A 27,541-nucleotide genomic window follows, 5' to 3' on the forward strand; every position below is an offset into this window, starting at 1 on the left:
GCCCCCCCCAGAACCCCCGACCAATCTAACTCCCCCGTTCCCTGTCCCTTGCCTGCCCCAACCGCTCTCTACACCCCCTTCTCCCGACAGCCCCCCCAGAACCCCCGACCAATCTAACCCCCCGTTTCCTGTCCCTTGCCTGCCGCCCCCTACCAGGCCGAGGGAGAGCTGCGGGCTCCACGTGCAGCCAAACAAATAAGGCGCTGCTCTGCGGGGGAGGAGGGACCGGGGGAGGGGGAGGGACTCTGGCTGCTAGAGGCCCCAGTGGCTGCGAGCGGCTTTCAATCAGGCACAGCCGTCCAGTCAGCCACACCGCACTCTACATGAGGGGAAAGGGGGAAATCCCGGACATTTCTACCTTATTAGAAATCCCCCCCGGACGGCCATTTAAAGCTAAAAACGCCGGACGTGTCCGGGGAAACCCGGACGGATGGTAACCCTAATTTATTAACATTGCTGTACAGCTATGATGCTATACATCGTGCTTTACTATGGAGAGGTAAAATGACTGTCCCTGGCGAATGTAACAAATCCAGTTGCTTTAGGCCACAATTGTAATTACTAGATAACTCATATATGTGTGCCCTCCCTGAGGAGTTGGGGCCTAGAACCCTGATCGCTCAGCTCTAGATCATGTGGCAAAGATCTGTGTTTTTAAAGGAGCTCTTCTGATGCTAATAATAGGTGGTCTCTTTGTGGGACAGCCACTAGAGGGTGACTTGATCATACAAGTGTATGTATGAAAGCTCACGAACCCACAGGCCAGTGCATTACACTAGATGCTTACAGTCCAGGTAATCTTCACCTTCCACTAAAATCACAGGGGAGAGGCTGGTATTAGACAACACCTCACAATGGCTGCCTTTGAATCAGTAGGATGGTAGCATCTTCTTCATTACACAGTTAATGCAAACATAACTTGAGCTTGTGCAAATTGCAGAGACGTCTCTAGCCAGAACAGCTGTACTAGGGAAACTGCACATTGGAATGTGTTTAGAATCTACACTGGGCTGATTTTTGAATGTACTGGTTAAACGTGGATTAAGAACATGCTGTGGTTTGAAAATGGGATTAAAATATTTTAAACAAAAATCTGCATCTGGGAACTTGCTTGCAGTGGGAAGCATCTTCATAGCAACACAGAGCAACCTGAATTTCTTTGCCCTGAAGAGGATGGGAAATGATCTTTCACGAGAAACTGCTAAACATTCTTTTCTTTCTCTTCCAGGAAAAAGTACGAGTCCCCTAATGCCCAAATAAGGTCTTTACTCTTCTGTCTTTCTGCAAAAACATTCTCTGCAGCCATGGATGAATATAGCCGCTTTGTGGATTGGGACAAGATGGATGCCACAATCCAGACACAGGACTCAAAGGAGCTAATCTGCACAGATTTCCAGGAGTTCAAACAGCTTGCCCGACAGGGCTGTTGGGCCAAGAATCACTCTTTGAGAGCCAAAGTATACCTGAAGCTAATTGGCAACATCCCATGCCGCACAGTGACACCAGATGCAAACGTGTACCGGGATATTGTTGTGAAGATCATTGGCAAGCGTAACACTGGCACCCTCCCATTGCCAGAGTTTGTGGATAACAATCTGGTGCCTAATTACTGTTTGAATGCTGAGGGCATTGGGGCAGTCAGAAAGATAATCTGCTGCATTGCAAATCAGTTCCCTGACATATCATTCTGCCCAGCGCTGCCTTCTGTGGTGGCTCTGCTCCTCCACTACAGCAGGGATGAGGCAGAGTGCTTCGAGATGGTTTGTCGCATCCTTGCCTGCAATGACCCATCCAAGCGGCTCATTGATCAGACATTCCTGGCATTCGAGTCCTCCTGTATGACCTTTGGTGACCTGGTTAACAAGTACTGCCAGGCAGCACACAAGCTGATGGTGGCAGTGTCTGAGGACGTGCTGGAGGTGTACTCTGACTGGCAGCGGTGGCTCTTTGGAGAGCTGCCCTTGGTGTATGTTGCTCGGGTCTTTGATGTGTTCCTAGTGGAGGGCTACAAGGTGCTCTATCGGATTGCACTAGCCCTTCTCAAAGTCTTCCACAAAGTGAGAGCCGGGCAGCCCATGGAGTCGGACAATGTGCAGCAAGACATTCGAGCTTTTGTTAGGGACATTGCCAAGTCAGTGTCTCCTGAGAAGCTGCTGGAGAAAGCCTTTGCCATACGGCTTTTTTCCCGGAAGGAGATCCAGCTTCTGCATATGGCCAATGAGAAGGCCCTACAGCAGAAAGGCATCACAGTCAAACAGAAGAGGTAAGGCCCCCAGATGCTCTATTTACTTAGCCCTGCCCAACAAAACCAACAGGCTCTTTCTCTCTAGTGAGGGGGACAGCCAACTCTGCAAGGTCGGTTAGGAGGCTGAATGCTCTGATAGCACATCATGTTATCTTTATCCCAGAGGAGTCATTCTTCTGGGGACATGACTACATTTGGGGCTGCAGCTATGTAAACCTGGCTTCCATCTTTGTACTAAATTGTCTGAATGTTGCTGAAATTATAACAGGACGTATAATCTATCTGTTATTCCATTATTGAAATGAAGCAATTTTGACAGTTTGTTATCACAGGAGCAAACTTCTAACTATTGACATAGGCTAGGTCTACACTGGGGGGGGGGGGGCGCGACCTAAGATACGCAACTTCAGCTACGCATCTTAGGTCGATTTACCTGGCCGTGAGGACAACTGCCGCTCCCCTGCCGACTCCGCTTCCGCCTCTCGCCATGGTGGAGTTCTGGAGTCGACAGCAGAGTCGGGGATCGATTTTATCATGTCTACACTAGATGCGATAAATCAATCCCCGATAGATCGATCACTACCCACCGATCCGGCGGGTAGTGTAGGCATACCCATAGTCAGATGTTCACTACAAATATTAAGACGTGCACATTTTTCTGGCTTCTTTTAAGTTAAAACAAAGTGAACCAAAAAAACCAGTCCTGAGAACAAAGCTATTTTGGGAGGGACAGCATCTAAACAAATGTGAACATTCAATTTTTTCTGTGATTTTTATATAAACAGTGGTTTCAGTGTGTGTTTTGAAATTGCAGCATTGAACACCAATGTAATGTAACAGAAGCAAACAGTATCTGAAAGTGGGAATGTTCTGCTTAATAGTGCAGTTGAGCCATATTTAGTTTCTTTTTTTCAGTAGAGTTGAGAGTATTTAAACCGTAATGGACCTTTATTTACAAGTGATATTTGAAAAGGAGCTTTACAGTCAAAAAGCCTATTATAAAAAATCCCAGGACACTTTGTAAGGTTCACAGGTAGAGTCTTAGTCTGTTCAGATGTGCACCTGTCTATCACTAATTACAAATGAGTGATTTGGAATAAACCAGTCACAGACAGAATGGCTATAGGCTGGGACAAAAGATGAACCTATAGAACATGCTTTCTCATCAGATATGGGAAAGAGTCAACCAGGAAACTTGCAAACTGATCAGATTATCTATCTAACCAGGCTAGACTATATGATACGCTGCTTCAGAATGGTGAAGAAATACAGAACAGTACCAACTTCCTTATCTGAGAAAGCGCCTCATGCATATACAACAGGTGCAATAAAGAATTCCTGGGAGTACAGCTTCATGCCTCACTTTTCTAGGCAGCTATCTCAATATTTGATATATTTATATTAAACTCAACAAGATAAGACTTGGGTAAGTGGTGTATGATATAAAAACATATTTAGATAAACTTTAAACAGATCCTGAAATTCTACAGTGACAGTAACATTTTTCTCCCAAGGCCAACTGTTTGGAGGAAATCTCTCCTAAATGCTGTTTTTTCCAAATCTAAAGGTTTGGAGAGTTCAGCAATAGCTTAACTAACCCTTCTGTGCTTCACAAGGAAAACTCTCCATAGAAACCTGTGAGCATAGTATCAGGAATGTGTAATCCGGAGAGATGCTCTTCCACACTCTTCTTCTAAATTGTGGGATCAGGAGGTACACATAACTAATGTATCTTCTCACAGCCACTTATGTAGAACAATGAGCTTGAGTCGGTACCCTTGAAGAACCTGTATTTGTGATTACTGAAACATATTCTTGGAAAATAGAAAGGAGGACAAACAAGAATTTGAAGAACAGCTCGCCAAAGACTCAAAGTAATAGCAAAAAAATTTTTAAGTACAACAGAAACAGGAAGCCTGCTAAACAACCAGTGGGGCCACTGGACGATCAAGATGCTAAAGGAGCACTCAAGGACGATAAGGCCATTGCGGAGAAACTAAATTAATTCTTTGCATCGGTCTTCATGGCAGAGGATGTGAGGGAGATTCCCAAATCTAAGCCATTCTTTTTAGGTGACAAATCTGAGGAACTGTCCCAGATTGAGGTGTCATTAGAGGAGGTTTTGGAACAAATTGATAAATTAAACAGTAATAAGTCACCAGGACCAGATGGTATTCACCCAAGAGTTCTGAAGGAACTCAAATGTGAAATTGCAGAACTACTAACTGTAGTCTGTAACCTATCATTTAAATCAGCTTCTGTACCAAATGACAGGAATCCTGCTATTCAGGTAATGTGATGCCAATTTTTAAAAAGGGCTCCAAAGGTGATCCTGGCAATTACAGGTCAGTAAACCTGACTTCAGTACTGGGCAAACTGGTTGAAACTATAGTAAAGAACAATATTGTCAGACGTATAGGTGAACATAATTTGTTGGGGAAGAGTCAACATGGTTTTTGTAAAGGGAAATCATGCCTCACCAATCTACTAGAATTCTTTGATGGGGTCAACAAGCATGCGGACAAGGGGGATCCAGTGGATATAATGTACTTAGATTTTCAGAAAGCCTTTGACAAGGTCCCTCACCAAAGGCTCTAAAGCAAAGTAAGCGGTCATGGGATAAGAGGGAATCTCATGGATTGGTAACTGGTTAAAAGATAGGAAACAAAGGGTAGGAATAAATGGTCAGTTTTCAGAATAGAGAGAGGTAAATAGTGGTGTCCCCCAGAGGTCTGTATTGGGACCAGTCCTATTCAACATTTTCATAAATGATCTGAAAAAGGGGGTAAGAAGTGAGGTGACAAAATTTGCAGATAATACAAAACTACTCAAGATAGTTACATCCCAAAAGCTACAAAAGGATCTCTCAAAACTGGGTGACTGGGCAACAAAATGGCAGATTAAATTTAATGTTGATAAATGCAAAGTAATGAACGTTGGAAAACATAATCCCAACTATATATATAAAATGATGGGGTCTAAATTAGTTGTTACCACTCAAGAAAGAGATCTTGAAGTCATTGTGGATAGTTCTCTGAAAACATCCACTCAATGTGCAGCATCAGTCAAAAAACCGAACAGAATGTTGGGAATCATTAAGAAAGGGATAGATAATAAGACAGAAAATATCATATTGACTCTCTATAAATCCATGGTACGCCCACATATTGAATACTGCATGCAGATGTGGTCACCCCATCTCAAAAAGATATATTGGAATTGGAAAGGGTTCAGAAAAGGGCAACAAAAATGATTGGAGGTATGGAACGGCTTCCATATGAGGAGAGATTAATAAGACTGGGACTCGTCTCTTTTCCAAACTGAAGACTCGGGGTGGGGCGGGGGGAGGGTATGATTGAGGTCTATAAAATCATGACTGGTGTAGAGAAAGTAAATAAGGAAGTGCTATGTATGCCTTCTCGTAACACAAGAATTAGGGGTCACCCAGTGAAATTAATAGGCAGCAGGTTTAAAACAAAAGGAAGTATTTTTTTCACACAATGCACAGCCAATCTGTGGAACTCTTTGCCAGAGGATGTTGTGAAGGCCAAGACTATAACAGAGTTCAAAAAATAACTAGATAAGTTCATGGAGGATAGGTCCATCAATGGCTATTAGCCAGGATGGGCAGGGATGGTGTCCCTAGCCTCTGTTTGCCAGAAGCTGGGAATGGGCGACAGGGGACGGATCACTTGATGATTACCTGTTCTTTTCATTCCCTCTGGGGCACTTGGCACTGGCCACTGTCAAAAGACAGGATTTACTGGGCTATATGGACCTTTGGTTTCACCCAGTATGGCCGTTCTTATGTCATATGTTGGCCTATGAAATAACACCAGCCTTGATGGTGCTCTTATATGCAGCTATTCATCTCTTCATAAGGCGGATGTTCCTCTCCAGCTGCTTGTTCCCAGAATCCTACATCCTGTTAACATCCTTTCTGTATTTCTCCTGCAGACCTTGATGTGTGTCCTTTTCATGTTGGTCAGACCTAAAGAATCAGAACCTTCCCTTGTCAGGCAATCTAGGCATACCTTTCAAGGCTTCTGTCTACTGGAGTGTTGGTTAGAAACTTTGAACAGGGAGGCTTTAGTAGTTACCAGGGCCTCCAGACCACTGTTTTTTGAGGAAGCCCTAAGTATGTGACAGTCAGGTATATCACTGGTTTCCTCCCAGTTGGGGAAGGACAAAAGAGTTAAGACAGCCGGTGTGTATGTTCTTCATTGAGAGAGGGTGTGTGTGTGTTAGGGAGTGAAGCTGCTACTCGGCTAAGAAATGACGTATCAGTAGCCAGCTAGAGCAACAAAGGTGCAGTCTTAGATTTCTTACAAGCAAGGTTCAGTACTGTCATCGCCAGGTGAGAGCAACACGCAGAGTCACTGGCTAATGAAAAGTTTTCACCCTTTCTGTGGCATTTGCTGGAACATACTATAATCTCTGATGATCTCCGGAAGAGAGACTGTGGAGTAGGTTTGATGCAGGACGTTAGGTAGGCAAAAGCAGGTGCAACAGAAGCTCTCTCTCTCAAGTCTTTGAGAGAACTCATATTCCCTTATCCAAACTTGCTTGATAGTGAGTGAGCCACACAGCAGTTATGAGTTGTTCCCCTAACATCCTGATAGATCTAACCACACAGCAGGAAGGAAACGGACTGAGGGTTGACGGGAGAACAGGAGAACTGATGCTAAATGAGGAATATTGTTAACCTGTCGTCCTCTTTTCTTTTTCGGGCGTTGTTTGATTCAAACCTTATTCTGTGTTTCTCCCTAGGCTCCTTCCATGCATTTTGCTGGGGTTGTAGGAAATCACTGACCTCTTTTCCTGTCTTTTTTTATGTCTTCTCCTTGTGCGTTCTCCTTCTGTCAATTCCATAGCCGCTGCACTCCTCCTGTTTGCAGTGTTTCATCTTCTAAAAGGTAGGTTAAAAAACTTTGAATGTTTGTGCTTTGCTCGTTTCTTCTGTCTTGGCTGCGTTTTTAAAGGCTGTGTGTCATCCCTCCTATGCTGGGGCGGTAGCAGCAGTGCTGATTGCAGCAACAAACAGCAAGGTAAATAGTTCCTGAAGATGCCCTTGCAAAACTAGTTCAAAGTAACCTATAAACGTGTTCAAATGAGAGTTCATGAGACCGTCCCACTGACCTAGCATTATTGTTCTGCACAGCCACACAGGAGGCCTAGATTTCATTCATAAATGTGGGTCGTCATCTTGGGATGGAAATTCTCATGTTGGTGATTGGACTCCTTATACCTTGTCTGCACTTGAAAAAATGTACCATGTTAGAAAACGTATTAACTGAACGTGTTTGTACAGCACCTAGCCATGACCAGGACTACTGCAATACAATAAAACTAAACTAATCTGTCATAACTTACATGATAAACCTGGTTTTCCTCTTAGTATGGTCATAGACATTCATGTTTAAAAACATGCTATGTGGTCATTGTTAACCCTAGCAGGGAAAACATTTTAAAACATGACTTGTCCATGCCTATACTAGGTGCTAAGTCACTTAGTGCACTTTCATCCATGTCCAAGTTCTGGAAGATTTTGAAAAAGTCATGGATTTAAAAACTTCCACAGGTCCTCGGAGATTTCAGACCCCATACAAGATCTTGAGAAAGAGAAAAGGTGATTCAGTGGCTACTTACACTTTATATATATTCCAAGGCAATTAATGAACATAATGATTCAAGGTATCTGCACTGGCTGTTGCTGATACATGAAATGCAAGCTAGCTTGATCTTGCTGAGCTTTGGTGGCCTTGAAGCACTTCAGTGTTAGTGATGAATCTGTATGAGAACCCACATTCCCACCAAAACAGTAAATAAGCTAACAAATTTGTAAATATTTGAATATGCTACACTTTCAGTATGGTAATTAAGAAGTAAGAGTCTTTCTTTCTGTAATTTAAACACATTAAATAGAAAATTGCAATGCAGATTCCAGTAAACAAACTAACATGAAGGATAAAAAGAACTCTAATGAAGGAGAGAAATCTTTAATTGGTAAATGGCTGCAGCTTTGCAGTGTGAGCGCCAACTAATGGCTATTGCAATTGCTTGGCTAATTCATCTTCAATAGGCTTTCTCAATAAACTACTGGTTCTTCCTATATGACAATGAGAAACTTCTTCTAGTGGTGCAGTACTCACTCAGAACGCATAATTCTTCTTCGAATGCTTGCTCATATCGATTCCAATTAGGTGTGTGCACGGCCTTCGGAGAATTTTTACCCTAGCAACACCCAGTGGTCGGCAGTGGAACCCACTGGAGTGGCCCCTTTATGGTGCTGGATATATACCCCGGCCGACCCAGCGCCCCCTCAGTTCCTTCTTACCGTCCGTGACGGTCGTTGGAACTGTGGAGCTCGGCTTTGCTGCTCTCCACTCTCCCTAGCATTTTTCCTCTCAACAGTGTTAATAGTTAGTACAGTTATAGAGTTTTTATATAGTTATAGTGTACATAGTTTTACTTAGCGGGTTGGCAGGGATCTTCCCTCCTCCCCACCAGTAGCTTGGGCTCATGCCCAAGGCTCCAGGCTTTAAACCCTGTGCGTCCTGCTCCAAGCCCATGCCAATGGGCGACCCTCATGACTCTTGCCTAAAGTGTCTGGAGGAATCTCATCAGACTGAGAAGAGCAGGAGCTGCAAAGGTTTTCGGCCCCGGACTAAAAAGGAGCGGGACTTTCGTTTGCGACGGCTCCTCGTGGAGGCGGCTCTTAGCCCTCAACCTCCAGCACCGCACCAAAACCTGGCACTGAGTGCTTCGGTGCGCAGCGCCCCGGCAGCAACAGTAGGAGCTGCACCACGGTCGAACTCTGATAGAGACCCGCGGCACCGGCGTTCCCCGGCACCGCAGCTGACATCATCGGTCCGACACCGGTCCCACTTGCCTGGTCAGAAGTGGCACCGTAGACCGGAAGAGGCTGGCCCATCTCAGCAGACGCCAGCCTCCCTGGACCCGCCCTTGGCGCCGCGTCCCTTAGAGGAGCAGCCAGGGGCACAAGTGCCGACTTCAGCACCGTTGACTCTGTCACAGAGAGCGGAGCCGTTGAGTCCCTTGCGTCTGGACTCCCCGACGCATAGCGTGGTTGAAGTCCAGTTGCCATCGACTCCAGACACATTTGCGGCTGCAAGGGACCTGATTGCTATGACCGCATCGGCATCCCCTCAGCAGACAAAGGCACCGGTCCCTGCTCGTGTGGTCCCATCCCAGGGCAAGCCGGCCCTTATCCACTCAGCACTGTCGGTTGAGCCACAGCACCGTTCCCGCTCCCAGCACTGTTCCCGCTCCTGACGCCACTTGCAGTCCCTGCACCACTCTCCTTCATGGCACCGATCAGACTCACGGCACCGTTCTCGGCACTGCTCTGTACGCCGGTCACCGTCCAGGAGCAGATCTCGGTCCAGACACCATTCCCGACAACGATCACCATCAAGGACTAGGTCTAGATCCCGGCACCGATCTAGGTCACGGCACCGCTCCCCCTCGCGGCATCGCTCTCCATCTTCGCAGACCCGCTCAGCACCACCGTGGCCATCGCGCTCCGCCTCTCGTTCGACAGTCGGATGTGGGGTCGCGTCTATCCGACTGCCACCACTTGGATCACAGCACTCTGAACTCAGGGGCTGCTCATTGGCAGGCGCAGGGACAAGGTCCAATCCAAGGGTCTACCCAATGGCCCTTTTGGACTCCCTGGGCGTACCACCAGGCCCAGGATGCTCCGTCAGGGGCTTCTTGTTCAGCCCCCTCCGAGCCGCGGGTGCCAGAGGTCACCATCAGCCGTCCAGCGCCATCCATCCAGGCTCCAGACCCTCTTCCAACCCCGCTTCCGGGTCTGACACTGAGATCGTGGGCTCAGGACTCCAAGACACAGCTGACCAAGAGGGCCCAGATGATCCTCTTCCTCTTGTGGCCGCCTCCTCATCCTCACCTGATAAGGCGGTGGCAGACCCTGCTATTTCGGGTCCCCCCCCAATAGACCTCCGTGCCCACCAGGATCTCTTATGTAGGGTGGCGCGGAATATGAACCTCCAAGCAGAGGAGGTTATAGAGGTGGAGGACCCTGTGGTTGACATTTTGTCCGCAGAGGCCCTATCTAGGGTGGCCCTACCGCTCATCCAGACCATTCAGACCACAGTCAGAACAATCTGGTAAACGCCTGCGTCTATTCCTCCAACTGCTAAAGGGGTGGAGCGGAAGTACTTTGTCCCCTCCAAGGGATATGACTATCTATACACACATCAACAGCCCTGTTCACTGGTGGTGGCCTCAGTGAATGGGAAGGAGCGCCATGGTCAGCAAGCCCCAGCACCCATATCGAAAGAGGCCAAACGCCTCGATTTATTTGGGTGCAAAGTCTACTCCTTGGGCGGTCTTCAGCTCCGGATCGCAAACCAGCAGGCACTCGTGAGCTGATACAACTATAACTCTTGGAACTCCATGTTAAAGTTCAAGGACCTAGTTCCTTCGGAGTCCAGAGAGGAGTTTGGGCCTTGGTGGAAGAGGGCAAGACGGTGGTGAGGACTTCATTGGACACCGCAGACTCTGCCGCTCAGACCCTCTCTTCGGGCATTGCGATGAGATGTATATCTTGGCTGCTGACTTCCGGCTTACCACCGGAGCTTCAGCAAACATTACGGGATTTCCCTTTGATGGAGAGGGCCTGTTTTCAGACAAAACTGACTCGAGGCTTCAGAGCCTCAAGGACTCAAGGGCCATAATGCGATAGCTGGGGTTGCATACACCGGCTGCATAGCGGAAGCCATTTAAGCATCAGCCCCAATGCTCCTATCCCCCTCCTTGGTCGAGGCAGGACTTCTATAGGAGGCGGGGGCGTAATACCAGGAGGAAACCCTCCAACCACCAACCTGGCCAAAGCCAGGGCCAAGGCCTTTCCAAGCCCTCAGCGGGCCCTAAGCAGAACTTTTGAAGGGCTGCTCGAGGACAATGTACCAGACCTCGGTCAAGATCCTACCCCACCCTTCCTGAATCATTTATCCCATCTCCACCGTGCTTGGTCCCTTATAACCACGGACCATTGGGTTGTTTGCACGGTGGAAAGGGGATACTCTCTCCAGTTTTCTTTCTCCCCACCCTCCCACTCCGTCCCTCTTCAGGGACCCTTCTCACGAGCAACTCCTCATTCAGGAGGTTCAAACGTTCCTGTCCATGGGGGCGATCAAGGAAGTTCCAAGGGAGCTAAGAGGCAAGGGGTTTTACTCCCATTACTTCCTAATACCCAAGGCAAAGGGCGGGCTTCGGCCTATCCTGGACCTGTGCGGACTCAACAAATTCATGGTAAAGTTGAAGTTCCGCATGGTGTCCTTGGGTACCATTATACCTTCCCTGGATCCTGGAGACTGGTACGCTGCCCTCGACATGAAGGATGCATGTTTCCACATAGCAATCCATCCGGCACACAGACGCTTCCTCCGCTTTATGGTCAACCGCAAACACTACCAGTTCACGGTCCTTCCGTTCGGCCTTTCCACGGCCCCCTGGGTGTTCACCAAATGTTTGGCAGTCGTGGCAGCCTCCCTTCTTCGGAGACGGATACAGGTATACCCGTATCTCAACGACTGGCTTATCAGAGGTTGCACCAAAGAACAGGTGCACTCCCACGTTCAAGTGGTCACGGACACGTTTTCTTGATTAGGTCTTCTCATCAATGCGGCGAAGTCCACTCTAGAACCAACCCAGAGAATAGAATTCATCGGGGCGGTCCTAGATTCCCTGCATGCCCGAGCCCTCCTGCCGGATGCTCGTTTCCACGCTCTGACGGGCCTTATCTGGAGCCTTCAAAGCTTCCCAATCTCGATGGCAAGAACATGCCTGAGTCTCCTGGGTCATATGGCTTCCTGCACATACGTGACCAGACATGCCAGACTTCAGCTCCAATCGCTTCAGGCCTGGCTGGCATCGGTCTACCGCCCAGGTCGAGTCAGCCTGAACCTGGTGGTCACTGTTCCGGAAGGGGTCCTGGCCTCCCTCCAATGGTGGCTGGACCCAAGGGTGGTATGCGAAGGAGTCTCCTTCCACACCCCTCAGCCCTCCCTGTCCCTCGTCACGGACACGTCAGCCCTGGGATGGGGCGCTCACCTCGGGGACATCCAGACGCAAGGCCTATGGACCCCGTCCGATCTCTCTCCCCATATCAACGTACAGGAGCTGATGGCGGTGCATCTTGCATGCCAAGCCTTTTAGGAGCGATTGCATGGTCGTTGTGTGGCGATCCTCACAGACAACACCGCGGCCATGTTCTACATCAACAAGTAAGGGGGGCTCGTTCCTCCCCCCTCTGTCAGGAGGCCATTCAACTCTGGGAGTTCTGCATAGCCCATTCCATTCACCTGGTGGCGTCGTTTCTCCCAGGGGTCCAGAACACGTTGGCAGACCACCTCAGCAGGTCCTTCCAATCCCACGAGTCGTCACTCCGCCCCGATGTCATCCACTCCATTTTCCTAAAGTGGGGGTTTCCCCAGGTCGATCTGTTTGCCTCGCGCAGCAACCGGAAGTGCCTGGCGTTTTGCTCTCTCACAAACTTCCTACTCCCATGGATGAGCAGGCTGTTGTATGCCTTCCTGCCGTTTCCCCTTGTACACAAGGTCCTGATCAAGGCGCACAGGTACAGATCATGACTGATTCTGGTTGCCCCAGCGTGGCCCAGGCAGCATTGGTACACCACGCTTTTAGAGATCTCGGTGGACGCCCCGATTCCTCTGCCTCTCTTTCCGGACCTGATCACACAAGATTGCGGCCACCTCTGTCACCCCGACCTGCGGTCCCTCCACCTCACAGCGTGGATTTTGCATGGCTGAGCCACTCTGAACTGCTCTGTTCTCGTTTGGTGCAGCAGGTCCTGTTGGGCAGCAGGAAACCTTCCGCTCGGGCTGCATATATGGCTAAATGGAAGTGATTCTCATGCTGGTGCTCTCTCCACGACACACTTCCCTTTCAAGCGTCCGTGCCTCTCATTCTAGACTATCTCCTGGACCTGAAACAGCAGGGCTTGGCGATATCATCTATCAGAGTTCACCTGGTGGCCATCTCAGCTTTCCACCTGGGAGTGTATGGCCGATCTGTCTTCACCAACCCCATGGTTGGTAGGTTCCTCAAGGGCCTGGACCGTCTATATCTACAGGTACGACAGCCTGTACCCACGTGGGATCTCAACTTGGTCCTCTCAAGACTTATGGCCACATGTTCCCTTTTGTACCTCTCTTGGAAACAGCTTTCCTCGTTGCTATCACTTCAGCGAGGCGTGTCTCTGAGCTCTAGGCTCTTACATCGGAACCACCTTACACGATCTTCCATAAGGATAAGGTGCAGCTACGACCTCACCCTGCCTTTCTTCCCAAGGTGGTGTCGACTTTTCATATCAACCAGGACATCTTCCTTCCGGTTTTCTTCCCAAAACCTCACGCCAATAGTCAGGAACAGCAGCTTCACTCCCTCGATGTTCGTAGGGCTCTTGCCTTTTACATTGAACGTACGAAACCGTTCTGGAAAACAACGCAGCTCTTCGTCGCGGTAGCAGCCCGAATGAAGGGTCTTCCGGTCTCCTCCCAGCGGATCTCTTCTTGGATTACGTCATGTATTCGTGCTTGCTATGATCTGGCCGGGGTCCCGACCCCCCCATCTCACCGCTCACTCCATGAGGGCTCAAGCCTCATCAGCAGCTTTCCTGACCCAGGTGCCAATCCAGGAGATCTGCAGAGCTGCTACTTGGTCTTCAGTGCATACGTTCACCTCACACTATGCCATTATTAGGCCAGAGATGATACGGCATTTGGTAGGACGATACTACAATCCACAGTACTTCACTCCAACCTCACTGCCTAGGTAAGGCTTGGGAGTCACCTAATTGGAATCGATATGAGCAAGCACTCAAAGAAGAAAAGACGATTACTCACCTTTGTAACTGTTGTTCTTCGAGATGTGTTGCTCATATCCATTCCAAACCCGCCCTCCTTCCCCTCTGTCGGAGTAGCCAGCAAAAAGGAACTGAGGGGGCGCTGGGTCGGCCAGGGTATATATCCAGCACCATAAAGGCGCCACTCCAGGGGGCTCCACGGCCAACCCACCGGGTGTTGCTAGGGTAAAAGTTCTCCGATGGCTGTGCACGCGGCGCGCACACACCTAATTGGAATGGATATGAGCAACATAACTCAAAGAACAACAGTTACAAAGGTGAGTAACCGTCTTTTCTTTAAGTGGTGTGTGTGACACTGCACCCCATATTCTTCATAGTGATATGATTATGACATAATCATGATGCATTTTATGCATGATGGGTTATGAGAGATGTCATTGGAAAAGTTATGATTTGCTGAGTATGATTATCCTATTTGTATGCATGTGTCATTTTTGTATCTGAATTTATGAATATTGACTATGTATCTGTATTTCAAATGTAGTTACACCTGGATAACGCCCACTAGACAAGATGCTTTCAGTCTAGATAGCTGGTTGGGAAGGGCCCATTCAGGGCAATGGGCCATTAGGGAGAACAATAGGCCTCAGGAGAAGCTTATCTCCCACCTGGTGAGCCTTCCTGAGAACTCCACAGACAGCCTGTGAGTGATGGCTGCTCTGACTCTACAAGGACATGTGACCAGGCCACATGATGCTGGACTCCATTTTGAGATGTCAGTATTTTTCCACAGACTGGTCTGGGACCCAAGCTTTGGAACAAAGGGTTCCCGCCATATGCAAAAGCTATATAAGGCAGGGAGTGACATCATCAGGGGTTCTTCACTCCCCACCCAAGAAGGCTCCTGGAAACATCTGAGGAACAAAGACTGAACTGGGAGAAGTGCCTGACCCAGGCTCAAGGGATTTCTAGCCTGTGTATGAGAAACCTGGGGATTCCAAGCTGTAAAGCAAGTGCAGCTTGTCCTTTAAGAATCTGCAGCCTGCTTGTATCATTTCTCAGGGTGAGAATCTGCTAATTCATATCCAATCTATTTAGTATATTAATTTAAGTTTGCGTGTTTTGTTTATTTGCTAGGTAATCTGCTTTTATCTGTTTGCTATCCCTTATAATCACTTAAAATCTGTCTTTTGTACTTAATTCACTTGTTTTGTTTTAATCTACACCAGTGAGCTTTGACTAGAGTGCTTGAGGAAAATCTCTGCTTGGTTACCACAAGTGTGCATTGTTCTCTTCGCATTGATGGAGAGGCGGACCAGGTATTAAACCCATATACTGGCCAGATTTGACCAGGGCAGGACGGTACTGCTCTGGGGTCCCAGGCTGGGAAGCTGGTGGTTAGAGAGTCTGAGTATAACTGCAGCTGGGTGTGTCCCTGCCTGTATGAATGCTGGTGAAAGTGCAGGCTGGAGAGCTTTGCAACTTGTCACAGCAGCACAGTATAAGAGGGAGCCCAGGCTGGTGAGTCAGAGGGCTCAGTGATATCCCAGTTCCAGGTGGCACGCCGAGGGGGAACCCGTCACAGTGGCGTAGTCGTACAGGATTAAATGCACAGCTTGTTGTCTTGAGTGAGATTTGCACTTCATACACTGGTGGTGATTTTAAGTGAGATTTAAGTGTGGTGGCTAGAGATCAGCCAAAGTGGTTACCAGTTTATTTTCTGTTTGCTTATTTCGGGAAAGGGAAGTAGGGTCAGAAAAGCAGGGAAATGTGTGAAAGTGAAACTAGTAAGAAGCTGGAGCTGTGCAGATTGCAGGCAGAAGAGGGGGAAAGAACACAAAAGACTTAGGGAATTAAAACAGGTGAAAATTGATGCACAAGAAGCTGCATACCGAAGAGCCATAGAAGCAGAGAATGCCAGGCGAGAAGCTGCACACCAGAGAGCCTTGGAACTGAAGAAGATAGAGGCTGACAAAGAAATTGAAGCCCAGAAACTAGCCATGGAGGAGAAGGAACGCATCAACTGGACTTGCTAGAGAAGCAGAATCAGAACCCCTGCACACTAGGGAGTCCCACCTCTCCAAAAATCCACAAATGGGAACATACAGCGAGACATTGTTGAATATTTCATCACCTTCGAGAGGCTGTGTGTACTTCATGAGATTCCTGAGGACCAAAAGATGCCCATTTTGGTTGCAAAGTTGTCTGGGAGAGCTCTGGATATATTCAATAAGATGCCAGCATCTCTAGATGCTTCAGATTATGGTAAATTCAAGGAAATGGTTTTAAAACAGTTTCAGATTACACTGAAACATATAGGGTAAAATTTTGAAGCCTTAAGAGGGTTGTTGGGATGAGTAATGTGACACATGTAAACCAAATGAAAGATTTGATGGATAAGTAGGTAAAGGGAAAAGGTGTTACAAGCTTTGAAAGAATGTGATCTTTTTGCTCAGGAACGTTTCCTGAGTATATGTAGAGATTATGTGAAACAGTGTTTATGGGACAAAAAGGTAAAAATTGTGGAGGAGATGGCTACTCTAGTTGATCAATTTGAGCAAATTCAAGCATCTATTGCAAACAAACTACAGACAGAGGGGTTTAAACCTGGTGGGAAGCAGGGTTCCCGTGTTACCCCTGGGAAGAAGGAGGGTGGATGGGAGGCTGGGAAGCGTTGCGGGCCGAGAGACGTGCTGGCCGCTCTTCCTGCAGCCCCCATTGGCCTGGAACAGCAAACTGTGGCCAGTGGGAGCTGCGATTGGCCGAACCTGTGGACGCAGCAGGTAAACAAACCGGCCCGACCCGCCAGGGGCTTTCCCTGAACAAGCGGCGGCCCTAGTTTGAGAACCATTGGTCTAGAAGATACCATCAGAGATGCGTAGTTTTGCAGTTCTCAAACCGTGGATTTGTGTCTCCAGAGATAACATGCTTGTTAACAGCAAAAATGTTTTTAAATAAATAAATAATATATAGAGGTGAGAAATAACAGACCTCAACTCTATTGTCCATCTGCAAATTTGTATACACAGAGTCAATCCCTTACCTCTCTGTAAAAGTGCAAAGTTTCAAAAAGTTCAATGAATAGAAGATTGTTGGGGGCGGAATAGATCTGGACAAGGAGAAGAAGTCTGGAGATAAATGTGAGAAGGGAGGGACAGGCAGTAGAAACAAAAGTGAAACTGTTTGAGCAGCATATTCCAGAAGTCTTGAGGTCTTTCTGAGTGTAGCCTTCATTGATTTGAGATCTACCATACCATTTTCTCACTAGAAGGGAAAACTTATTGTGACGGTTCAACCCATGAGGCTTTATGGAAATATTCTTATGAATGTATATATGACATAACTAGAATATGTTTTATGCTACATATGCCATGTAACATATCTCTGTAAAGGTTATGGTCTACTGAATCTATTAATCCTATTTGTATGCATGTATCATTTTTGTTTTCAAAGTTATGAATATTGCCTGTGTACTGGCTTGATTTTTAAGTAGCCTTTGTAAAGCATTTGGTCAGCTTCTTGAGAAAGAAATGTGCAAATTAAGTGCCCAATCAAGAAGCACTTAAAGGACGATGAATCTTGGAAAGCTCCAATCCACATAAGAAGTTTACATGAGGACGTTCAAGGTAGCAGGTAAGCAATGGCTGCTGCCTGTAAAAACTGAGTCATGCAAGGACATGCGACTTGCCCATGTGACTCCAAAACTCCATCTTCGAGCTGGACTTTGCATAGGAGAGAGGAGGGGGTCTCCACCAACAAGAGAAAATCTACTTAAACCCCTGGGAGACCCCTCCATTTGGTCTTCAGCTGGCTAAAGAGAGAACCTCTCCACCCCCTAGGATACTTGAAAGAGACGGGAACAAAGGACAGTAACTACAGAGGGTGTGAGTGATTGCTGGACCAGACTAGAAGGAGACTAGTCTGTAAAAGGAAGCTTACTGGAATTCCTCTAAGGGTGAGGTTTTTATCTGTACTCACTTTTCTTACTGTATTAGACTCAGACTTACGTGTTTTATTTTATTTTGCTTGGTAATTCACTTTGTTCTGTCTGTTATTACTTGGAACCACTTAAATCCTACTTTCTGTATTTAATAAAATAACTTTGTACTTATTAATTAACTCAGAGTATGTATTAATACCGGGGGGTTGGGGAGGGGCAAACAGCTGTGCATATTTCTCTATCAGTGTTATAGAGGGCGAGCAATTTATGAGTTTACCCTGTATAAGCTTTATACAGTGTAAAACAGATTTATTTGGGGTTTGGACCCCACTGGGAGTTGGGCATCTGAGTGTTAAAGACCGGAACACTTCTCAAGTTGTTTTCAGCTAAGTCTGCAGCTTTGGGACATCTGGTTCAGACCTTGGGTCTGTGTTGGAGCAGACTGGCGTGTCTGGCTCAACAAGAAGGGGTGCTGGAGTCCCAAGCTGGCAGGGAAAGCAGGGGCAGAAGTTGTCTTGGCACATCAGTTGGCAGTTCCCAAGGGGGTTTCTGTGATCCAACCTGTCACACCTATAATGGCAGCAGGCCATAAAAGAGACTCAGTTTGGGAATATTTTAATGAAGTTCCTCTATCTCTGGCTAAGACAGGCATGCATGCAAAATGCAAATAGTGCAACAAAGAAATGCAAGGCCTGGTTGTCCGAATGAAACAACATCATGAGAAGTGTTCCTTCTCAGGAGGAAGCTGCGTTGAAGATGATAAAAGGAACATGTCTGAACTTGCAGGATCTTCAGGTTGGTAAACTTTTTTATTTCATACTTCTTTCTTAAGGACTGCCTGTCTTCCTTCTGGACTATTCTTGAATTCTCATGTTTGAGCAAAAAATACAGTTGTTACTCTACGGTACTATCATTTTAGATGCAGTTGTGATTAAAAAAAATAAACTAGGCAGATCTTCCTTTTACAATTTCACTTTTAAAGTAGTTCTGAGTAGTACTGAGTGTCAGTGAATGCAGTGAGTAATACTAAATGAGCAATATGGTAATAATAATTAAATAACTGCATTGACTTATTTTGTTTAGGAGAATCCATCCTCAACATACAGGATTCTGAAGACTATCCACCTTCAAGATCACCATCATTTTTTATAGTTTCAGAGTTATCTGCCAGTGATATTGTTTCAGTCACATCATGTATGTCACATAGCCACAGTATATTACCTGTAGCAAAAAGAAAAAAAAAATCTCCAAAATCCAGAAACAACCATAGATAAGTTTGTGATAAGAACCAGCAGATTACAAAAAGAGGTAATTGATGAAAAAATTGCCCGGTTTGTTTATGCAACAAGCTTTCCTTTCCGTATGATTGAGAACCCACACTTCATTAACATGGTTCAGTCATTAAGACCAGGATACAGTCCACCCAACAGAGCAGATGTCGCAGGCAAATTGCTGAATAAAGAGAAATTGAGCAGTGTGCAAAAGGTCTGGAGGGTAAAATTGTTAACCTGAGTCTTGATGGGTGGAGCAATGTCCACAGTGATCCTGTTGTATGTGCTTGTGTGACAACAGAAGAAGGGAATATCTTCCTTACAGAAACAATTGATACATCAGGAAATGCACACACAACAGAATACTTACCAGAAGTATCAGTAAAAGCTATAACAAACTGTGAAAAAAAATTCAAATATCTAGTACGCAGCTTGGTCACAGACAATTCTGCAAATGTATCCAAGATGAGAAGAAATTATTTAGAAGAGAGTGAAGAGAGTCCAAAGCTAATAACACACAGTTGCAGTGCTCATTTGATTCACCTCCTAGCCAAAGACTTCAGTGTTCCAGAAATAAAGGCTAATATTGTTGAAATTGCAAAATACTTCCATAACAACCACTTTGCAGCAGCTGCTCTGAAAAAAGTGGGAGGAACCAAGCTAACTCTCCCACAAGACGTGCAATGGAACTCAGTAGTGGACTGTTTTGAGCACTATATCAAGAACTGGCCTAATCTGATGACTGTTTGTGAACAAAATCGTGAAAAAATAGATGGCACTGTCACAGCCAAAGTTCTCAACATTGGGCTTAAGAGAAATGTTGAACACATGCTGTGTACCCCGAAGCCTATTTCTGTAGCCTTGAACAAAATGCAGGAAAATAGCTATTTTATTGCTGACGCTGTTGAAATTTGGAAGGAACTGAGTGAGATCTTAAAAAGAGAACTATGCAATGACAGAGTTAAATTACAAGCATTAAAAAAACGAATGGGACAAGCACTATCTCCAGCTCATTTTCTTGCAAATATTCTCAATAGTCAGTACCGGGGTCAAACCTTAACTGCTGAAGAAGAGGAGTTGGCTATGACATGGACATCCAGCAATCATCCCTCCATAATGCCAAGTATAATAAATTTCAGAGTAAGGGTGAACCACTGAAGAAATATGTTTGCTGCTGATGTTTTAAAGAAAGTCACACCAGTGAACTGGTGGATGTCACTTAAACACTTGGATTCAGAGACTGTTGACGTGATAATCTCACTTTTAACAGCAGTAGCTTCTTCAGCCGGTGTAGAAAGAATATTTTCTTCTTTTGGACTAACTCATTCCAAATTGAGAAATCGTTTGGAACGTGAAAAAGCAGGAAAGCTTGTTTTAATTTTCCAGATTATAAACAAACAGGAAAATGAAGGTGAAGACAACTGAGTTAGCTACAGAAGCCAATATTTTAAGTTTTTCATGTTGAACTGGTTGACATAGTTGATTTAATTTTGTTTTGTTTTTTAAATATTTAATTTAACTATTTTAGTTAAATAATTTTAACAAAAACAAACGATTTTAAAAAACTTGAATGTTTAACTATTTTGGAAATTCTTATGCTTGTTTTGTTAAAATATTACATGTTTGCTGTTGAAGAAAAAAATCCAGAATGCATAACGTTGTTGTTTCAGTTAAATAAAATAATTTAAATGTCTGTCTGGTTATGTTCTCCTCCTAATACAGTATGGCAAGAAAATCCTCCAAATATTAATGATTTACCTGTTGAATTGGAGATAGTTTACCTCCCAATGATGTCATAAATATCTGCTTCAATTACCTTTGATAAATGAAATAACCAAACAATCATTCATTTTCTCATATAGCTGTAAAACTTACTTGAAAAGTTTTCTAAATAGATCTCTTTAAAAATGTATAGTGTGTACCTTCTAAAAATGAAACCTACATCTATCTCTGAGTTGTGAAGAATGTGTATTAAGGTTATAACAACCAACAAGAATGCACTTTTATGTAGAAATCCATGATTAAATAGTCTTCCTGACTAGTGATTTAAATCATGATTTAAATCAATTTGATTTAAATCATGATTTAAATCAATTTGATTTAAATCAAATCCACCCTGATGGGGTCTAAGTACCTTGATGGTTAGATGAGAATTCAGGGCTGTAGTGCAAGTGGGAAGCCTCATTCAACATTCCTATCGGAAGGTTAGTGAGCTTCATAAAATGACTTGTGCCTAAACCAATACATGTTCAGCCTCCCCATTAGGAATGCTGACAGCAAGGCAGCTTAGCGATGCCCCACTTGCTACAGTAAGTGACCCAGGATTCCTGACTTTGGGCAGCTCCCAATCTCACTCTTTAGCAAGCCGTTAGTAAGGAATGCTGCACATGCATGACTGGCTACTCAGGACTCCCAAGTAGAAATTTTCATAAAGTGATGTAGCATTTGTCACACTGTAGGGAGCTCCTCGCTACACTAACATACTCAGTGCATTATTTATGAGGTCCTCTCTGCATTCTGTGAAGTTGTGGGGGAAAGAAAAGAAACCAACAATGGCTGAAATAAAAATACTGTAAAACCTAGCAAACACTTGGGACCCTTTCCCACACTCAAGCTACCCTCATGGAATGCAAAATTGATTCTCCAGAGCTTGGCCCAGCTGATTGCTATCTGATCCTTTAACACCTTGTTTGAGCCCTTGTGTCTCTTCCATCAGATGTACTTGGCTGTGGCACTTGTACTGATAACTGGCTTCACCATCAGATGCAGATGCAATAACACTTTTTAAATCTTCTGTTATCATGGGTTTGAGTAGATTGATTGATTTCTTCTTTAACCCAGGGTAATAAAGGGTGGGTAAATGTATTGATCCTTGTATTGCGAATCCCAAGGGTTCACAAATCATGAGTGGATTTTAAAATCATGCGATTTTAAAAAATAATAAATTTGGGGATCTTTTACTTTGCCTTTTGGTTTCTGAGCCTATAGGGTGCACTTGGATCATGTTTTCAAGCTTTTCTCTGCAACCATGAGGATGCAAAACTTTTTTTTTAACAAAAGCAGAGATTCTTCTTCAAGAGATGTCCCTGTGGGTGCTCCACTGCAGGTGTTGGTGCGTCCCTGTGCCTTCACTCTGAGATTTTGACCGCAGTACTCGTACCGGTCGCGCATGCGCAGAGCCTGCCCCACGCGCTGAGTGTGTCTTAATGGTATGCGTGCGCGACTGGTCTCCTCAGTTCCTTCTCTACCGTCCCCGGCCTGAGACGGAGCTCAGCAGACTTGTTAAGAGAATTTTTTCTCTCCCTGTTCAACTCTTTCCCCTCTTATTTTATCTCTTCTCTTTAAAAAAAAAAAAAAAAAAAAAAACTTTTTTTTTCCTGTCAGCGCAGCCGCTTCCGACATGCCTGGATCTCCAGTTTTTAAGCGCTGCTCTAACTGTAATGATAGAGTGGCCTCTTTCAGATGGCCACTCTAAATGTATTAAATGTTTCAGGGAGTCCCACATCCCCCAAAAATGTGCCCATTGCAGCAAATTAAAATCCAAGGCACGCAAAGACAGGGAGCTGCGGTTAAAACTACTCCTGCTGCAAAAATCTCTCGGACCAGCCTCAGACCTGGGCTCCGACTCTGCTATACACCACAGCCCCCCTGCTTCAAAGAGACAAAACAAAACTTAAAAAAAAATCAGTCTCTCTCACCCACAAAGGGTATTCACAAGGATAAGACTTCTCCAGGTACTCCTTCCCTCCCCGCGCTCCCCAGGCTGAGTACCTTTGATGCGCCGGGTGAAACCCGCCTGCGGCTGCAGCAGTCACACTAACCTCCAGTGCCGAGGCTTCAGGCTTTCAGTTGCCTGCCTCTCACACGGCACTGTTCAGTACCGCAATGGAAGCGGTGCTGACGCATACTAGCCTGCCTGACCCCCCGCAGGCTCCTCTCACTCTCCTGGCACCGTCAGCCTTTGAGCTAGCCAGCAGTGACAGAACACTCAGGACACCGGTGCAGAGGAATCCCGCCTCACAACAAATTCCTCTTGCTCAGCGCTCCCCTCACAGAGGCACTGCAGCACCGCAATTCACACACTCAAGGGACCTGTTGGTGTCACCTATCTTGCAGTCACCCCTACTTAACACCTACTTCTCTCCAGACACTCAGACAAGGTCTGCACAGCTTTCCTACAGTGATGAGGAGTCTGGGCTGCAGGGAGAATTTTCACCTTATCAGATCTCCCATCCACAGCCATCAAGAGAGGTCATAGAAAAGCTGCCTGGTCCTACTCCGAGGGTCTTGCCCCATGGTGCGTGAATCCCTGGATGGCACCACCCATTCCCTCCCACCACAGTGGCAATATTGGGCTCCATGGGCTCCTTATACTCAGGACCACACTCATTTTTACCACTGCAGCCAGGCGTGAGACCTGCTTGGTACCACCAGCTGACAACCCTCCTACTGACTCCAGACACCAGGCAGCCATGTCACAACCGCAAGAGCAAGCACGGCCTGCCTCTAACCCGGTAGAACCAGTTGTTCCACCTGATGAAGCATTGCTTCCTCCTCCTCCGACATCTTTGGACGACTTCTCAAAATTTCAAGACCTGTTTAAAAGAGTTGCCAGTGAGCTACAAATTAACCTGGAGGAAGTCCCTGAACAGCAGCATGAGCTAACCGACATCCTGCAGCCCTCTTCTTTTTCTAGAATTGCATTACCTATCAACACAGCCCTTTTAGAACCTGCCAAGGCCATTTGGCAAACTCCGGCTGCAAGCCTGCCTACCTGTAAGCGAGCAGACTGGAAGTACTTTATTCCTTCCAAGGGCTTAGAATTCCTTTTTACTCACCTAGCGCCAAACTCGCTGATAGTAGATGCGGTTAACCAAAAGAACAAACACCAGTTTCCCCGCTCCACCCCTTCCACCAAGGACAGTAAACGATTAGATCTGCTCTGACGTAAGGTATACGCTTCTTCCATGTTGCAATTTCACATTGCTAATTATACAGCCGTTCTAGCAAAATACGACCACAAAAATTACAATAAATTCATGGACTTTATTGATCACATTCCAGAAGAAAAGAAACAACAGTTTACAGCCATAGTTTCCTAGGGACAAATCTTCTCCTGCACTGCTCTTCAAGCTGCCCTTGATGTGGCCAATACCGTGGCACGGTCCACTGCCACAGCAGTCATGATGTGCCAAGGGTCATGGCTCTCGTCCTCTTCTTTTCCCTGGGAGGTCCAGAGTACCATTGAGGATCTCCCCTTCGACGGTGACAAACTATTCGCCTCCACCACGAATGACGTACTCCACTCCATGAAGGACTCCAGGGCAACTCTTCGTTCTCTAGGAATTCAAACCCCTACAACCAGAAGGTGACAATATAGATACCAGCCTTATCAGTGACCACGCTACCCCACATACACCCAGCAATTCCATTGATCTCACAAGCAACAACAACAACGCCAGAGACCCAAATACCAACGCCACTGTCCCAACTCCTCAGCAGCGTCTCAACCCCCTCCGACCAATAAGCAAATTTGAAGCCTTGGTCAAGGGTATAGAAAACAATATTCCCACTTCAGCGCTTACACCACCTGCCCCTATTTTTGGTCACCACCTATGCCCATTCTCCCATCAATGGCGAAATATTACCACCGACAAGTGGGCTTTAGAGGTCGTCACAGTTGGCTATTCCATCTCTTTCCTCTCCCCGCTTCCCTCCCACCCCCCCACCCCATCCTTCTTCAGGGATCCCTCTCATGAGTAACTGCTCCTCTAAGAAGTACAACATCTCCTTCAATTGGGGGAAGTGGAAATTCTGCCCGAACAACACAGAGGGAAAGGTTTCTATTCCCATTACTACTTAACAGAAAAGAAAACCGGTGGATGGCGACCGATCCTCGACCTCAGGCTGCTAAACAAATTTATCAAACAGCAAAAGTTCAAAATGGTTACCCTCACCACCATAATCCCAGTGCTTGAGCAGGGCAATTCGTTTTCAGCCCTCGACCTACAGGACGCCTATTTTCATGTGACTGCTCACCCAGCCCACAGATGTTTTTTTCGTTTTACCCTCGGTTAGACACATTTTCAATACAGAGTGTTGCCCTTCGGCCTATCTACCGCCACCCGAGTTTTCTCCAAACTCCTAGCCAGAAAACAGGGGGTTATAATATTTCCTTACCTTGACAATTGTCTCCTCAAAGCCTCAACGCTCAACGAAGCTCTTCAATCCACGCAGCTTACCGTCGCTTGCTTCCTTTCGCTTGGCATACAAATAAATAAAAACAAATCCACCTTATCTCCTACCCAACAATTGGAGTTCATTGGAGCGCACCTTGATGCCCGAACGGGAATAGCGTCTCTCCCGCTTGATCATTTCAACACCAGAAAACTCCTGGTTACAAAACTTCACAACAGTCCCCCGGTCACTGGACGAGACTGCCTGCAACTGTTAGGCCACATGGCCTCATGTACTTTTGTGGTCAAAAATGCATGTCTATACATGAGGTGCTTCCAAGCTTGGTTGGCCACAGTTTACAGACCGAACATACACGCTCTAAACAAGCTTCTATCCATACCCTTCAGAGTCAAAGACTCCCTCCAATGGTAGACAGTTCCCTCCAACCTCTGCTCAGGAGTCCCTTTTCTCCTGGACTCCCCATCACTCATAATGATTACCGATGCATCCCTCATGTGATGGGGAGCACACATGTCCCACCACACAGCCCAGGGGCTATGGTCTTCCACCGAAGCCTCCCTACACATAAACGTCCTAGAACTGCGAGCCATACGCAATGTCTGCCATCACTTCCTCCCATTCATTTGGAACCAACATGTTCGGATAATGACAGACGACATCGTATGCATGTTCTATGTCAACAGGCAGGAAGGGACTCGATCTCACTCGCTTTGCACAGAAGCCATGAAGCTCTGGAATTGATGCTTCGCAAACAACATCTGGATATCAGCCGCCTATCTTCCCGGGGCCCTGAATACCAACTGCGGACGAATTAAGCAGACATTTTCCCTGGGATCATGAATGGGAGATAAACAACATGATCATACGCGATATATTCCGTGTTTGGGGCTATCCAACCCTGGACCTCTTCGCAACTGCGAAGAACAAGAAATGTCCCGATTTTTGCTTCAAAGCGGGATTGGGCAAACATTCCCTAGGAGATGCATTCCTGATCTTATGGGCTCAACACTTAATGTATGCTTTTCCCCCAATACCAGTTCTCCACAGAGTTCCGACAAAGATACAAACAGATTGTGCCACGGTAATTCTGATTGCCCCGTCGTGGCCCAGACAACCATGGTATCCGTTCCTCACCAGAATGTCAATTTGTCCACCAATTTCGTTGCCTCTCACTCCGAACCTCCTATCGCAACAACACGGCCGATTTCTCCACCCCAACCTATCCATGCTTCACCTCAAAGCTTGGTTCCTCCATGGTTCTCACAAAGCGAACTAGTATGCTCTGAACAGGTTCAAAGAGTACTCTTGTATAGCAGAACACAATCTACTCACACCACATGTCTCCAAAAGTGGAAACGATTCATACACTGGTGCTCGAACAACCAAATTCTTGACACTTCCGCACATCTTCCGGCCATACTTGATTACCTACTACACCTGAAGCAGTCCGGCTTTTTTTCAGCTCCATCAAAGTCCACTTAGCTGCCATTGCAACCTTTCACGACAAAATCGACAGTACTTCTCATCTAATCACCAAGCGCTTTCTTAAAGGGCTCCAATCCCTATACCCGGACATTAAACCTCCTACTTCTCCGTGGGACCTTCACTTAGTACTAACCTGTTTAACGCAACAACCTTTCGAGCCCCTAGCCACTTGCTCCCTCTTACGCTTCTCTATGAAAACAGCATTCTTAGTGGCAATCACCTCCACCAGACGTGCAAGAGAAATAGTAGCTCTCATGGCAGACCCACCCGACACAATATTTTTTAAGGACAAGGTTACCCTCCAACTTCACCCCAAATTTCTTCCAAAGGTACATTAGTCATTCCACATCAACAAACCTATACACCTACCAACCTTGTTTCCTAAACTGCATGCAAACTCCTTTGAATCCACAATGCATACATTGGCTGTATGCAGGCCTTTGTCCTTTTATTTGGATAGAACCAGACCCTTTAGGACAAGGGCGGGCAAACTTTTTGGCCTGAGGGCCGCATCAGGTTTCCAAAAT

At 46.2% G+C, this 27,541-nt stretch overlaps 1 protein-coding gene across 3 annotated transcripts in view; it reads left to right on the top strand.

Annotated features, from left to right (window-relative positions):
- The window catches only part of TBC1D24 (TBC1 domain family member 24), a 71,220-nt gene that overhangs the window by 26,115 nt on the left and 17,564 nt on the right, over window positions 1-27,541 (top strand). For 2 of the 3 annotated variants that reach the window (XR_003369630.2, XM_024200501.3), the window contains exons 2-3: window positions 1,229-2,263; window positions 7,120-7,161. Coding sequence is in view for 2 of the 3 variants with exons in the window: in XM_024200501.3 (XP_024056269.1) it covers window positions 1,305-2,263; window positions 7,120-7,161 (1,001 nt within the window). In the remaining variant the exon portion in view is untranslated. The remainder of the gene's footprint in view (window positions 1-1,228; window positions 2,264-7,119; window positions 7,162-27,541) is intronic. The other variant, XM_024200502.3, reaches the window with a different exon arrangement.

Source organism: Terrapene carolina, unplaced genomic scaffold (assembly GCF_002925995.2).
Source record: "Terrapene carolina triunguis isolate 2854851 unplaced genomic scaffold, T_m_triunguis-2.0 Scaffold67, whole genome shotgun sequence".
NCBI classification, from domain to species: Eukaryota; Metazoa; Chordata; order Testudines; family Emydidae; genus Terrapene; species Terrapene triunguis.